Source organism: Pleurodeles waltl, chromosome 12, assembly GCF_031143425.1.
Source record: "Pleurodeles waltl isolate 20211129_DDA chromosome 12, aPleWal1.hap1.20221129, whole genome shotgun sequence".
In the NCBI taxonomy this organism is placed as follows: domain Eukaryota; kingdom Metazoa; phylum Chordata; class Amphibia; order Caudata; family Salamandridae; genus Pleurodeles; species Pleurodeles waltl.
The window spans coordinates 687,059,824-687,075,077 of record NC_090451.1 but is presented as its reverse complement, the minus strand read 5'-3'; the positions used below and the strand labels follow the sequence as shown (position 1 = coordinate 687,075,077).

The window sequence follows — 15,254 nt, the reverse complement described above, 5'->3', positions numbered from 1 at the left end:
GATTAGCATCAAAGGCGGTCACCGCTTCCTAACCGAGGCCGGGGATCCACGATGAGAAATCGGAACAGTCGAAAATGGAAAAAACAAACATTGAAAACAACCGAAGTCCTTACTCAAAAAAACACGCGAAGGCGAGATGTCGAAGAGTATATACAACATTGTCGCAAGCGGAAAACAGGAAAAGGACCATCAAACAAACGATAAACAGCAGTGCCGTGTGTGCAACCCACATCTCAACTACTCAAGCGTTCGGCAATTTCCGGAAAACCTCGAATACCGTGACGTACTCGGACAGATCTATCTTCTGAATACAGATCAACCTTGCTACATTATTCATGACGGTGGAATACGTAAACAGCCCAGGCGCATTGAATCAGATAGTGGGCATTAGCATAGACCATGCCCCTCGCGTGTTACGTACTCACGTTCGTTCTCCCGTCCGCTTGAACGCACCGTCAAGCACTGCTGGACCCGCCCACTACCCCTGCTGGTTATTCTGGGTAAACCCGTACGAAGCCGAGAAAAGATATATAAGAGGCTGCCCGAACGCGTAGCCCTCAGATGCGCTGAGGGGCGCAGCTGGAGCGGATGGTAAAAGGGAAGCTCCACGACAATCTAAACGCTTAATTGCGGCTCCCTCAGTAGTAGTCGGTGTTCAAGCTTATTTTTCGTGGGCGCACCGACCGACGACAATATCCATTTTCTGAAGCCTCCGCTGGCCCGAGAAGAGTTTTCGTTCTCCCCGCGGTCGTCTGCGTAGGCGGCAAGATGAGCGGCGGTCCGCCCTCCGGGGACAGCGCGTGCCCGCTACGTAACATCCGGCGCGTACAGTTCGGCGTGCTCGGCCCCGACGAGCTTGTAGGTGTTCGTTCCATGCATTGATCTGGGTTAGGGTGGTGTGATGTCACAGGCTGACCTGCATCCGGGGTCATTGCCTCCTATGTATCTATATTGTTTCTTTTTTTGTATGGAGATGCACGAATCTGATGGCGGGAGAGAGCAGGTGATTGAATGGTGTTCACGTGGAGTGCTCTCGGTTCTGTTCAGTCTTGGCATCTTGAGACGTGGGGGTCATTGGCAGGAATTAAGTTTGCAAGTTACTAGGTCTAGGTATTAAACAATGGTTTTTATTTTGTGCGTGGGCTCGATTTTCTGCTTGTCTCCCATCGAATGGGGTACTTGTCTCCCACTCGGTTGGGTAGCCGTGGCGTGGAAGCTGGATGGAAAACGGAGAGACTGCTTTGTGTCTGAGTTTGTGGTTACGCGGGCGGCATCGGAGGTACCGTGAGTGTAAAAGGCTGAAAAGAGGGGTGATGCGTGGTGCCATTGTTTTCATGTATCAGTATTTGTCTGTATCTGGCTGGTGGCATATTATGGGACATTCTGAGTAGGGTTGCCACCTGGCCGTTTTTTTATCGCCACTACTGGTATCTTGATGTCCTGGCAAGTTAAAAAAAAACCAACCAAAAAAAACAAACACTTTTTAAACCGTATTTTTAGCAATCACCTGTACAAACTTCACACATCAAATATAAATAGAATGCACTTTTAAATGTGTTCTAGAGTCGCGTTAATGATCCACGACCAACAATTAAACTCAACTATGACCGAATTTAATACAATTTCCTTTACAGTCAAATGTAGTACTACGCCCAGCCATTGGTTGAAAAACAAAAAATGGTTGGCACTCTATGGAAAGGTGGAAACCCTAAATCTGAGTAAAGCGCATACTATATTGTGACTTAGATCAATGTGGGTACCATATAAGTGGCCTATGATGCCTAAGGGGCAGCCAGTTTGGTTGGTGGTAACAATGGTTTTAAATGTGAAGGATGCCAGTTTAGGTGGTAGCCTAAATAGTTAGCACACATTTGATTTTGCCAGATTTGGTTGTGGCGCAGTAGGTGGGGGCATACTAGTGAGTGGTGTGTGTTGAGGTTGTAAAGTTTGGGTGGTAGCATGGTGGATGTACACATAGTACCAGTTTGGGTGTACGCGTGAGGGGTGGTGTCAGTTTGGGTGTACGCGTGAGGGGTGGTGTCAGTTTGGGTGTACGCGTGAGGGGTGGTGTCAGTTTGGGTGATAGCGTAATGGATGAATATGTGAGGGGTTGCCAGTTTGGGTCGTTTCATAAGGCACGTATGTGTGGTGCTGCCAGTTAAGTTGGAGGAATAGTGGGGGCACAGGGGGCGGGGTGACACTTTGGGTGGTGTCTTTGGCTACATGAAGGAATGCCAGTTGGGGTGTTCACGTAATACATTATCTGGCTTTTGGAGGGATTGCTTGTGTGTATATTTGCAGTGACTGGGTAGTAGTAAGTGTGGGCCAGCTAGCTATTGGTTTGTATGAGAAGCCATAGGGAGCTTGCATGTGGCTAACTAGAGTCGAACATATCAATGTATTAGTGTTTGCCACACTCTAGATTAGATATTGATGGGTTAATTCTGATAAAATTGCGACTTAACTGGTTTGAGGGCTATACATTGAAATTTCGTTGGGACAAGAGATGTATAGCATAGCCACTCTTTTTTTCTAAATGACTATGTGGATGATACGTATATTCTCCACATCAAGCTAACACAGATTGTGCCTTGGATTCATCATCACTGCCAAATTGTTTTAATCTATAAATGCCGTGGTAAACTGCCTAATATTACACGTAATCTATGCCAAATGGATGGCATGAAATACCACCTAAAGTGTTCAGTTATGCAGAGTACGTATACCGCTTGAAATTGGACCATGAAAAATAGTGTGAAAATGAAGTGAATACCAAACGAGCAGACTTTTTTTTTTAAAAAGCTGGAAACAAATAACTGTAATACTGCAAAGCGTGTATTGCAAAATACCCATCTATTTTTTTTTTACATACAACTAAGCAAAAAGTAATATTAAATTGCAGTTTGCAATGTAATTTATTTTTAAACTCAGACCGCACTATCCATATGTCAAATAAAGCAGACTTCCCTTTCGAGGTGAATCTAGCCATAACAAGAATTGGGCAAGCTTTTGACTTATTTTTTTGTATTCATTTTTAATTTCAGTAGTCTGTTTATGAGAAAGTCACCCAAACATGGCAGCTATGTGCGCAATAATTTTTTTACAAAGTGATTGCTTTAATTTTTTTAATATAATCTGATAATCTTATTTAGTAAGAAGATATGACTAAAGTGAGCATTTTTTTTGTGGGGGGGGGGGGGTGCAGTTTGCCAGTTTTTTTCTTCTTTATAGTGCACGATAACATAGGGGTGAAGTGGTCTGACCGATTACCCTATCTTTACCGTATCTTGTAATGAGCCTGAAACAAAACATGAGTGGCAGCCTAGTAGAGCAGTGGGTGAGGTGGGTTGACCCAAAGCCATGGTGTATGTATATTTAAAGTCTGACATAGACTGTTAACTCTTTAAGAGTTTTGTGCGTTTCATATAACGTAGATAATGCAGATATAATGCAATGGGTAACCAATCTCCAACCCTACATTGACACGCCCAGTTTCCGCATTTTATCAGTCACGAAATGACCAATATACTGTTCTATTTCTTATTGCTTGATGTTTGTGTGTTTTGTTGGGGGCTTGCCATTGATGTGGTGTTTGTTTACTAAATTGAATGTGACATTCTTGTACCTAGTCGCCCACCTCGTGTATTGAGCCATTGCCAAGTTACCTTAAATACTGACGTCATTCTGTGGTTCTTGGATATTGTTGTTGCATAGGCTGGATAGCAGTATTGAGTGGTCAGTCATGAAGAGTTGTTCCTTTCTTAATGTGTACTAGCAGTTGATGGCAGGATAAGTGTTCCTTGATGGCTTGTCATTGTTACAAAATTATTACAGGATTTTGTTACTTTGTAGCAGTTATTGGCAGTCCATTCAGAGGCCAAATATTGACAGCAATGACTAATCTCTTCTTGTAAACCTGAATGTGTTGCATGGATATTCTAGGGTGTTTGCCTACCATGGTAAAATGTCTTTTTAGGTACTTTTTAGGAAGACCGCAGTAAGGAATGTCAATTATCTACACTTACAGTAAAAGTGTGTAAACCTGTCCGACATGGAGTTGATGTGACTGCAGGGTGGTAGGTCATGCTCTTCATTTAAAAGGATACATGCTCTTTTATTAAGTATGATCTTATTTTCATTTACTTGCAGAGTTGTACTAGATATTAAAATTTGAGTTGTGAATTTGAGGGTTGTGCTTCCAAATCACTGTAGTATGCTTGTATTTGAAAGCATCCATGTCCTAAGGAACCCGGATAGCACTTGGACTCTGATTCTTAAACCCCTTTTTTCCCTCCAGAAACGGATGTCTGTTACAGAAGGAGGAATAAAGTACTCTGAAACCACAGAAGGGGGTCGACCCAAACTGGGTGGGCTGATGGATCCCCGCCAGGGAGTGATTGAGAGATCTGGCCGGTGTCAGACCTGTGCAGGTAAATCTTAGTGTGAACACTGTTCTTGTTCTTACCAATGTCTCTAGTCTTTCATTTAAGAATCTCTTTTGAACACTTCCTAGAGGTGATTTCATTGAAGTGCTGGTGAAACAACTAGTTTCTGGTTTTGAAGGCGCAATACATTGACTTAGTGGTCTACATAAGTAAAACCCAGATTGCAGTTCCGTGCAGAACAATGTTTTGTAAACATTTCACACAACGATTGTGAATGGAGTGGCTTACTCTGTTGGTTATCCAGAATTTGTCATATAATATAGTGGTGGGGGTGTGCATGCATTTGAGAAAAAGGGGTCACGTATTTAATGGGGAGTATTTGGCTTACTGTCAGATATCTTTACATTGTCACTTAATGAAAGGGGTGGTTGGTGCATGCATTTCAAGAATAGGTTTTTTCAGAGCCCCGGTTGAGGGGTATTGATACTGAGTAGCAATACATTGTACCCTTGATATAAGCAGGTGGGACTTAGAAATGGGCTGCGGCACAGTTTTGTTTGCTGCCTGGTTTTGTACTTGTGATCGCGACATCCACATCCCCACTCTGAAATATTCTTTTGTTTTCTTTGCAGGTAACATGACTGAATGCCCTGGTCACTTTGGACATATTGAATTGGCTAAACCAGTTTTCCATGTGGGCTTCCTGGTGAAAACCATGAAGGTTCTTCGTTGTGTATGTTTTTTCTGCTCCAAGCTGCTGGTTGATTCAGTGAGTACACATCTGAATTGTTTCTCAGACAATATCCTACATTAGTACTTGCTTCTGATGTCCTCAAAGACAACATAGTTATGACATCCATTTCTATTAATACTAATATCAGTGACCTCCTTCAACAGTCAAAGTTGCTTTTGTGGCCATTTTAGTGTGGGATAGGTGATTTTATTGATTATATTTTTAATACTATTACATTGCCTATTAAAACTGATAGTTTCACACCTAGCCTATACATGTCATTCCTTTACTGCACAATAAACTCTTTATTAAGGATATATCCTGCATGAGATATGGACAAGCCCTACTTTAAGCACGGCACCGGTAAAACAAATTGTTATAAAAACAAACTGGGAAGCATATAGCCTGTTGTTCATGGCTATCAGAGAGCTATTGGCGCTGGTGTCTGGATTTTTCATCCAGTAATTCACTCCCGCAACTTATTAATGATAGGCAACACAATTTAAGTGCTCTCTTGCTATGTTATAAAGGAATTCCAGGCTTTTTTGGCTGGGGTCTCGGAGAGCCTGTTACAGTCTGTCATTAGGATCATCTTAGTGAAGAAACCTCTCTAATTCAGTTGTTCTGTTCTGGGGCCAAGAGAACTCTAAACAGGTGTGGGAGTTAATAAAATATCCACACGTTCCTGGGACAATTTGCTTCATAAATGAACTTGTCTTCCAAAAAAAAGTCTGCTTGTTCCTTTGCCATGTAGTGCAGTGACCAATTATGGCAGCAATCTTGTTATGTAAGAGCTCTGATAATAGCCTCTCTAAATATGCCAAGGTTACTACAGTAGGGCTTTGAATACTTGCAATTTCAAACCCTCCTTTCTTTGTTTGCCACCTTTCTGCACGTTTACATACTGGGGCTGGAGGAAGAAGTAAGCAATGGTTTCAGGGATGGAATGCCCTTTGAGCCTGTGCAAATCTACTAGCATGCATGTTTTAAGGATTTTCACCAGCTCTTATCTAATCTTTTCCCATACAGAGAGAGGCTGGAAATGTACTCCTTACAAAAGCAGAAGTAGAGGTTCTTCCAGGGTTGGGAGAAAAAAGTGGTTGGAGGGAAAGTGATCTTGTAAACACTCAATACATTTTCACATGAGAAAATCTACACATCCATATTTGCTCATGCTAACATTCAGTTCCCAAGTATTTTCTAGGAGTAAGATTTCCTGGTCTACATCTGTAAAGTCTTGTGAATTTAGGAAAGCCACTAATCTAACAACATATACCATGGATGCACTTTTGTGACTGTGTGGCTCCTAATTAGGGTCTAGCATTACTATTGTGGTCAGTGTGTTACAGTGGTGAGGGCCTGGCAGCTCTAACAAAGTGTTATAAAAGTCATTTCAAAACACGACCCGTATCGACAAAACCAAAAGATTAACAAACAATGACATATAGGTGGCTTTGTCAGTAGTTGTTAAACTTCATGTTTTCCAAAACCTTTTTGAAAAATGGTTGCACAGATTTTTCCATTATGAATATTTTTGGGAAATACTAACATGTATCATTTCACTAAATGCTTTAAAGAAATAGTACCTCAACATTCACTTTAATTTAGCAAAACATGTTTTACGTGTTTTTATTTTTGTCCCTGCATATTTTGTTTTGAAACCAAAGAATCATCAATGATGCTTACATGCCTCTTCAACATTTGCATCTAATCAGAGCATCTTGGGAGTATTATACGTAGCCTTTATATTAAACTTCTCGAACGTGTCAGTAGTGCAGTGTGACCATACAACGTTTAAAGTGCTTACCCATATAATAAATACATTACATTAATGAACTATAAATACAAGTTTGAAGAGCATTAACATATGGACACACATTACCTCAACTGCAGGCTGTTCCCTACCTTGTAAACTGGTTGTGCAGGGGGTTGGGCCTATTTGTTCAAAGGACAAAATAAACATAACTTGTTGTCCGTGACCCAAATAGTTATGTCCTGGGTGTTGGGCTATAGGAATTCCACACCCCTGGGTAAAATAGAAAATATAGATTTTGCAATTGAACGAACAATTGCCTCTAGCTGTATTTAGTCTGTTTTTTTTATAAGTATCTCAAGAAAGCATTGGGCAGAAAATGAATTCAAGACAAAAACATAAGATGTTCTGATATAAGTCTGGTTATGCTTTGTATTTTTTTTTTATTCCCCCCCCAGTTGTTAGGTTGAAATATAACCTTAAACACTGGCACAAATACAAACAGCAGTGGCATAACCAATGCTACTGTTAAGAAATGAGAGCAAATCAGTCCTAATGATCCTTTTGATTAACTCAGGTTCCTAGGAAAATTTGCTCCCTTGTAGACCTAGCGCTAGAAGTTTGGCAGGGGGCCAACATCTTTAGTCCACTTGATTGTGCCCCCAAGTGATGCAAGATGTTACGTAATGCTGGTTCAGATCTCGCTCTTCATGTAACTATGAACTGCGTCTAGTAATAGTGGCATGTCCTAAAACACAACTAGTACCCTGCTGAATAAATAGGAATTTGAATTTGTGGCTTTTCAGTGTTTTGTGTGGTTGTTGCAGCACATTTTACCTTTTACATCAAAACCTCTTTTGATGATTTTATACAATCTGTGATGTGACCGATTTTTACCTTTTAGAATAACCCCAAAATTAAAGACATTATGGTGAAGTCCAAAGGTCAGCCCAAGAAACGTTTGACCCATGTCTATGACCTGTGCAAGGGGAAGAATATCTGTGAAGGCGGTGAGGAGATGGATAACAAATTTGGTGTTGAGCAGCCAGAAGGAGATGAGGACATCACAAAGGAGAAGGTGAGGTGGAGTGCTGTGTCCAGGGCAGCTTTTCGCGAATGCCAACTGTCTGATTGCCCTTCTGTCACCCTAACGGGGTTGTCCCTTTGATTTCAGGGTCATGGTGGGTGCGGCCGCTATCAGCCCCGCATTCGCCGCACAGGCCTGGAGCTGTATGCAGAGTGGAAACATGTGAATGAGGATTCCCAGGAAAAGAAAATTTTACTGAGCCCAGAGCGGGTGCACGAGATCTTTAAACGCATCACAGACGAGGAGTGTCAGATCATGGGCATGGATCCCAAATATGCCCGCCCTGAGTGGCTGATTGTTACAGTGCTGCCAGTACCTCCTCTGTCTGTCCGCCCTGCGGTTGTCATGCAAGGCTCTGCTAGAAATCAGGTGAGTGACTGTTTTTTTTTTTTAGAGCATGCCAGGTTGTTTTTCTTTCCAGGGTGAAGTGAACTACAACACAGCTGTGCAAGGTTGCAGCAGTTTTCTAAATGTGCTGTAGTGTGTTGCAGACTCAATATTTCCACATAACTTATTAACACTATCCTGTAAATGAGAGTCAAACAGTTGATCTGTTCTCAGGTGAATACTTGCAGAAATATGCAAGAGTTTACATGTTGACTTTTGTATTGAATCAGTGGAAAACTTTGTGCATTTTCACATTTTATACACTTTAGCTTGTTAGATCTTCAGTATTTTCGATGGGCTTGACTGGTAAATGGCACAGCATAGGAAAGCATCACTAATACATAATGAAATAGTGGCCAGGAATAACGTTTATTTCTTGGTGGGTGTGTTCCTGACATTGACTTGGGATGTCCCCTCTGTAGAGCTGTGTGATTGCCTTATAATTAGATTCATATTGAGCTAGTGGATACCCCAGCATTCAATGAGCTCCTGAAGCGTGGACATGTTGTGCACAGGTCTGATCTCTTCAAGGTCTGTAGTAATATATTGTCTACTTCCTTTCCATATTGAAATATTAACCATCAGCATGAAAAAACGATTTCATAGAAGTGAGGCATATATATTCGCTCTGTTTTGGGTGGAAAACCAAACGCAACTTCATCTCAGTCACTGAATTTAACCTGCCTCTAGAAATTCAGCAGATGAGAAATACAATTGATCCTGGACTGTCTGGGGTAAAAATGTGTTCTGTTATAGAGCAAGACCAATTTAGCTGAATTGTGGAGTAGAAAGGGGAAAATAAGTGTGCAGGAGCCAAGGAGGAATGAGAAAGGAAGAACAAGTAGTGGCCTGGAAAGGGACATCTAGAGAAGGACAGGGGTATAAAAACAAGAATGAAATATGGCAGGATGAAATGGGCTTCGCCACTAAAACCATCCCATCACTTATTTCATGGGAAGATGCTTTTATGGGCTGTAACCTGGCGACACCAGCTTTTAAAGGAGTCTAGTAGGACGGGCAAACGTGGCTAGGTGAACTTGTTTACTCTTTAAATGTTAGTGAGCTGAGGCTTTTGGTTGTACTGTAGTGATAGAATTGCAACTTTACGCCTTAAGCATTGGCTTGTAGCAGTGGCGAGTGATTCTGTGGGTGCTTAGGTGATCCTTTATGGTAGCATCCTTCAAGGTGATTTGTTGTATTGTCAGCTTTAGGTGGATTGATTGTACAGTTTGGGCTGAACTGTATTACCATTTCCGTCACATAACCTAAAAGTCCTGCCCTTTGATTTTTTAGGATGACTTGACGCACAAGCTGGCTGACATAGTGAAAATCAATAACCAGCTACGTCGCAATGAGCAAAATGGCGCAGCTGCCCACGTCATCGCAGAAGACGTCAAACTGCTGCAGTTCCACGTAGCCACCATGGTGGATAACGAGTTGCCCGGCTTGCCCAGGGTGTGTTTTTTTTATTTTCACATATTTTTGTTGTATGGATGTGTTCTGTTCCTACGCTTGTGGTGCTACAGCCAGCAATGTTGGGGGAGAAAGGAAATACGTTAACAATTAATCTTTAGTCTGCATCAACACTTAGAGTGGTGTTGGAGGGTTTTAGGAACACTGGTGAGTAACTAGTAATTTAGAAATTTGTGGTTTTGTGAAGGGTGGGAGGCAGCTCTTTAGCAGAACGGGTGGTCTGTGGGTCAAAACTGGCCAGTCTTAACTGGCTGGTGTGGGGCTGTTGGCATAAAGTGGGGATGCATTGATGTGGGCGTTCTGCTTTGTGAAATTTGAAGTCTCTTTTGGGTTATCACTTTGCTTTGACTATTTTCAGTTGTAAAGAAGGGGCTTTGCAGAGTGTTTTTTTTTTTTTTTCTCTCTTCTCCACTCCTCACGGGCTGTTGTGACATGTATTCTCTATTTTGGAATTGCAGGCCATGCAGAAGTCTGGCCGTCCTCTGAAATCCCTTAAACAAAGATTAAAAGGCAAGGAAGGGAGAGTCCGAGGTAATCTTATGGGGAAGCGTGTGGACTTCTCTGCACGTACTGTCATCACGCCAGATCCAAACCTTTTCATCGACCAAGTCGGAGTACCTCGCTCCATTGCCGCTAACATGACTTTCCCAGAGATCGTGACACCATTTAACATTGACAGGTTGGAGTTCTCCTAGTTCTATTATTTAGGTGTTAGTGAAATGGGTACATTGTCTCAAGTACTTGTGTCACTTGAGCTGCAGCTTAAGGTGCGTAGTAACTTTTTTCTCCTGTTTTTCTCCTCTCCCCCGCAGACTTCAGGAGTTGGTGCGTCGGGGTAACAGCCAGTATCCTGGAGCCAAATACATTATTCGTGACAACGGTGACCGAATTGATCTCCGATTCCATCCCAAACCCAGCGACCTTCATCTGCAGATTGGCTACAAGGTGAGTGCAGAAAAAGTATAACCACCACATGCCTCAAGCATTTTAATAGCCTTGCACCAGTAAATAATCACTCTTCGTTGTTTCGGGTGGAGGGTGTGGGGATAGGGACTTGAGCGTCTGTACATTAAGTTTGTTGCATGGTTGAGGAGTAGGACGGGGGCTTTCTACCTGAACTGCAGATGAGAAGAAATGAGGGACCAACAATGCACTTGCAGGTCTCTCCCATAGTTCACTTGCACTTCATATTAAATAGGTCTTGTTGCAGCGCTGTGTCCAAGTCTGCAAACCTGTTGGGCATGCCTCTGTAAGCCATGTGCCAATTCATCTTTTACGTTGCTCCGGCTGTTTGTTCACTTTGACAAAATTGTGTGAACTATTGCTTTCCAGATCAAGCATGCAACTTGTAACTTCTTGCTTGCGTTTGGGATCCACCTACTCTGGAAATGGCAATCACACCTAGTCAGTGTTATTTCTAGAAACGTTTGCTTGGCTGCCCTCCTTTTACCACCTGCTTACTTTTCTAGATAAGAGCCTTTGCCAAGCTGAGGTGGGAACGCTGCTTTTTATCTCCTTGGGTACTTTCATCCTGTCTTCAAAGCTGTCTAGAAGTCTTATCTCAAGCCTGGTTGCAAGAAGCAGTTCTTGGTTGTCTTATTTCCTAAATAGCCCCACTTTCCCTAAAAAAAACAACAACAAAAAAGTTGGCCATATTAAAATCCCTTATGCATGACAAAGCCGTTCTTCAGGGGCAAGTATTGTGAAGTGCCACTTTCTTCCAAATGCCACTTGTTTCACAGCGGAAGAATGTTTTTGTGGACCCTGTAAGGAAAGCTATTTTTCCAGTTTTAATGCCAGCTAATGGTCCTGTGAACAGTTAAGTGGAAGCACAATCAATGATGGGATTTTTTTCGGCTTGTATAATGGTGCATGTTGCTCGGAAGTAAAGTCTTGATGATCATAATTTTCAATCTGCAGGTGGAGAGACACATGTGTGATGGAGATATTGTCATCTTCAATCGACAACCTACGTTGCACAAAATGTCTATGATGGGCCATAGAGTTCGGATCCTGCCATGGTCCACCTTCAGGCTTAATCTCAGGTAAGCAGCTCCACCAGTGGAAACGCATTGTCAGTATTATTGGGGCGTTGCAGATAGTCTGAGAAGATCTTTGGTTTGCACGTGTAGTGGCAGGTTTTGGTTGGTTGCAAGGTTCCAGTCTATTTTGGTCATATGGCTTTCATCTGAGGTAACTTGCCTGTACAGGCATGTCTTGATATCCTCCTGCACTTTGGCTGTTTAGGATGCTGTTAATTCTTCATCTGAGCTTTAATTTCTTTGGGTGCTTGTGTCCAGTCGTGTAACACCTGCTTTTGTTTCGGCTCCCTATCGTTATGTGATGTTTGACTCTCTTGAGATGCATGCGTTGACCTGATGCCTTCTGCTTCGTTTAGTGTGACCACACCGTACAATGCTGACTTTGATGGTGACGAGATGAACCTTCACCTGCCTCAGTCACTGGAGACCAGGGCTGAGATCCAAGAGCTTGCAGTGGTCCCAAGAATGATAGTCACCCCCCAGTCCAACAGGCCCGTCATGGGTATTGTGCAAGACACACTAACTGCAGTGCGCAAGTTCACCAAGCGAGACGTCTTTCTGGAAAGGGTGAGCTGTGCAGATTGGTTTTCAGACCGCCATCGCTGAAGCTAAGCCAGCATCTTTTTTAATAGATTGCAGTATATGTACTATTGTAGTTAGGACTGATGGGATTGAGCAGTTTTAAGTCGTTGGGTGCGAGACCCCAAGCAATGTGTGCATAGATGTCAAGTGGAAGCTACCAGGTTCTGGCAAAGAGTATTACGTGCACAAAATGATTCTTCTGAGAGAGTGCTGTGATCTAGTAAGAGAAAATCTGCATTAAGCCGCTGTCCCAGGGACAGCCAGTGCTGTCTTGAACAATTTCACTGTTTGCTGAGGGTAGGTGTCAAATTACTCAACTCCTCGACCCTCCGCTTTTAGGATGAATTGTCTGCCAATAGTATGTGGTAATCATGTATTTGAAGTTATGTTCAATTACCTCTTGCAAACTCAGGCTCTGGATTGTTAATAGTTAAGAGGCCTGATGTTTAGTACCTTCTGGTATTTAAACCAATAGTGCATTTCATTTTATGATGTGTAGTTTTGTATTAAGATTTGGCATTTAATTGGGCACTGGTAAAATTATTTAGCAAAAGAGGAGAGCAGCATTACAGTTTGAGGACAGTGTCAAACTATTCTAGATTGTTCATCCCTCGTCCTCTTTGCACATTCCATTCTGAGGGTATATGAACTATTATCCTGGTCTTAAACAAGGTGTCTGTTTTCAGGGGGAGGTAATGAACCTGCTCATGTTCTTATCCACCTGGGATGGGAAAGTTCCTCAGCCGGCTATTCTGAAGCCACGGCCACTGTGGACAGGAAAGCAGATCTTCACTTTGATCGTCCCTGGCCACATCAATGCCATTCGAACCCACAGCACCCACCCAGACGATGAGGACAGCGGACCCTACAAGCACATCTCTCCCGGAGATACAAAGGTATTTTCCTGTGTGCCTTCTAATTGCAGGTGATGACTCAATACTTATGTAATGGCTGGGGTATGGCAGTGGGTTTCAAGTTTATGAAACTGGTGCTATGGTGGCATGAGAAATTAGAGGTGGAATAGGCAACTGGGTGTTATCATGACTACTTTATTGAAGGAAAACTTTGGGTTGGTTGGAACCAGTACCTTGACATCTCTGTGTGGTTGCTACAAACTTCACTCCTGTGGTTGAAGTCCATCTCTGTTTCACCAGGTGATTGTGGAGAACGGAGAATTGATCATGGGGATCCTCTGTAAAAAGTCTCTGGGGACATCAGCTGGGTCCCTTGTTCACATCTCCTACTTGGAGATGGGGCACGACATCACTCGTCTCTTCTACTCCAACATCCAGACTGTCATCAACAACTGGCTGCTTATTGAAGGTGCGTTCTCTTGTTTGCTGGTTGCTTCTCCAGTGCGGATTGCCAGTGTCACCTCATCTTAATTTTACTGTTCAGGTTTACATGTGACCGTATGTAATTTGTTTTCAGGTCACTCCATCGGTATTGGAGACTCCATTGCTGATGCAAAGACCTACCAGGACATTCAGAACACCATTAAGAAGGCCAAGCAGGATGTGATAGAGGTTAGTTCTAAACTTGTCCTACCAGTGTATGGTGGTCTTTACAAAATGGGAAGTACAGTTGACCGTGCGGACCTAGGAAAGCCTTGCATGCTTATCCTGTGTGATAATAGGGTGCTGGTAACCATAATCTGTTTGTATACAACTTGCCCAAATATGCTCCACTTGTCCTCTTTACATCCAGTACCTTAATATCTTGTCTTTCAGGTGATTGAGAAAGCCCACAACAACGAGCTGGAACCCACGCCAGGTAACACCCTGCGTCAGACCTTTGAGAACCAGGTGAACCGTATTCTGAACGATGCCCGTGACAAGACTGGTTCTTCTGCGCAGAAGTCTCTGTCTGAGTACAACAACTTCAAGTCCATGGTGGTGTCTGGGGCCAAGGGCTCGAAGATTAACATCTCCCAGGTAAGGACCCTTGTGCTTACTTTGGTATCTGTCATTGGAGTTTCTTCTACTGATTGCAAAAGTGAACAACATTAGCACCTCAGTTTGTTGGACTTTTGTTGGGCTAACTGACGTACATGATCAATCCCACATAACCTTAAAAGGTTAAGACGTTGTTCTTTGACCTTTCTAACATTATCTGCCATCTGTGGTAAAAGTATAGATAAAAAAACCAACTAAATGAGAAATGGTTTGGATGGTGTAAGACTATAGCAGAATACAAGGTAAAATACCTCCCCCCCCCCCCCCCCCCCCCCCAATGTTTCCATTGTTAATAAGTCCGCCAATTCCACTTAGATCATCTCTCGTAAACCTTACCATTTTGAATATACCTGCCTGTAAGGAACTGGGAGGGCAGAAGATGGGAATTTGCACACTGGTCACAAATGGTTATCATTGACGTTATCTACAAGGCCTGGTGGGCCTTCATGAAAGCCACAGCATGCATCCATTTCATGGCCGGCATTACTTTTAAATGACCTGGCTTGTTTTAATTTTTTACTATTTCCAACATGTTGAGTTCATATTTTAGTTTTGTGACTTACATATTAGCCCGTATAGTGTCAATATTTCAACACCCGGCATTTGTGTTCAGGAGTTCTAAATATTAAGTAATACTGCTTCGATCCCACATGCTCGTTTGTATTTTTTATTTTTATTTTGGAGGCCGGTAAAGTGAGTGCCAGAAACCCTGATGGAAGCATGACGTATGATGAAAATATAAAATGTTATCCCCAATCTCCACTGGGCAGCTGAAATTAACAGCTGAATTCTGCGGCGCTCCTAGTAAACTAGGACTCCTCACTGTATTGTACACGTTAAATGTTGCTAATCAATAC

The 15,254-nt window shown here is 42.6% G+C and overlaps 1 protein-coding gene across 2 annotated transcripts in view; it reads left to right on the top strand.

Moving 5' to 3' along the window:
• Window positions 1-559: 559 nt before the first annotated feature.
• POLR2A (RNA polymerase II subunit A) overlaps window positions 560-15,254 on the top strand; it is a 32,499-nt gene continuing 17,804 nt past the window's right edge. The window contains exons 1-14 of one of the 2 annotated variants that reach the window (XM_069218729.1): window positions 560-858; window positions 4,298-4,430; window positions 5,018-5,154; window positions 7,776-7,949; window positions 8,046-8,327; window positions 9,639-9,800; window positions 10,277-10,497; window positions 10,631-10,763; window positions 11,739-11,863; window positions 12,217-12,427; window positions 13,129-13,338; window positions 13,597-13,765; window positions 13,874-13,968; window positions 14,173-14,376. In XM_069218729.1, coding sequence (XP_069074830.1) covers window positions 769-858; window positions 4,298-4,430; window positions 5,018-5,154; window positions 7,776-7,949; window positions 8,046-8,327; window positions 9,639-9,800; window positions 10,277-10,497; window positions 10,631-10,763; window positions 11,739-11,863; window positions 12,217-12,427; window positions 13,129-13,338; window positions 13,597-13,765; window positions 13,874-13,968; window positions 14,173-14,376 — 2,346 coding nt within the window. In that variant the 5' untranslated portion in view covers window positions 560-768. The other variant, XM_069218728.1, reaches the window with a different exon arrangement.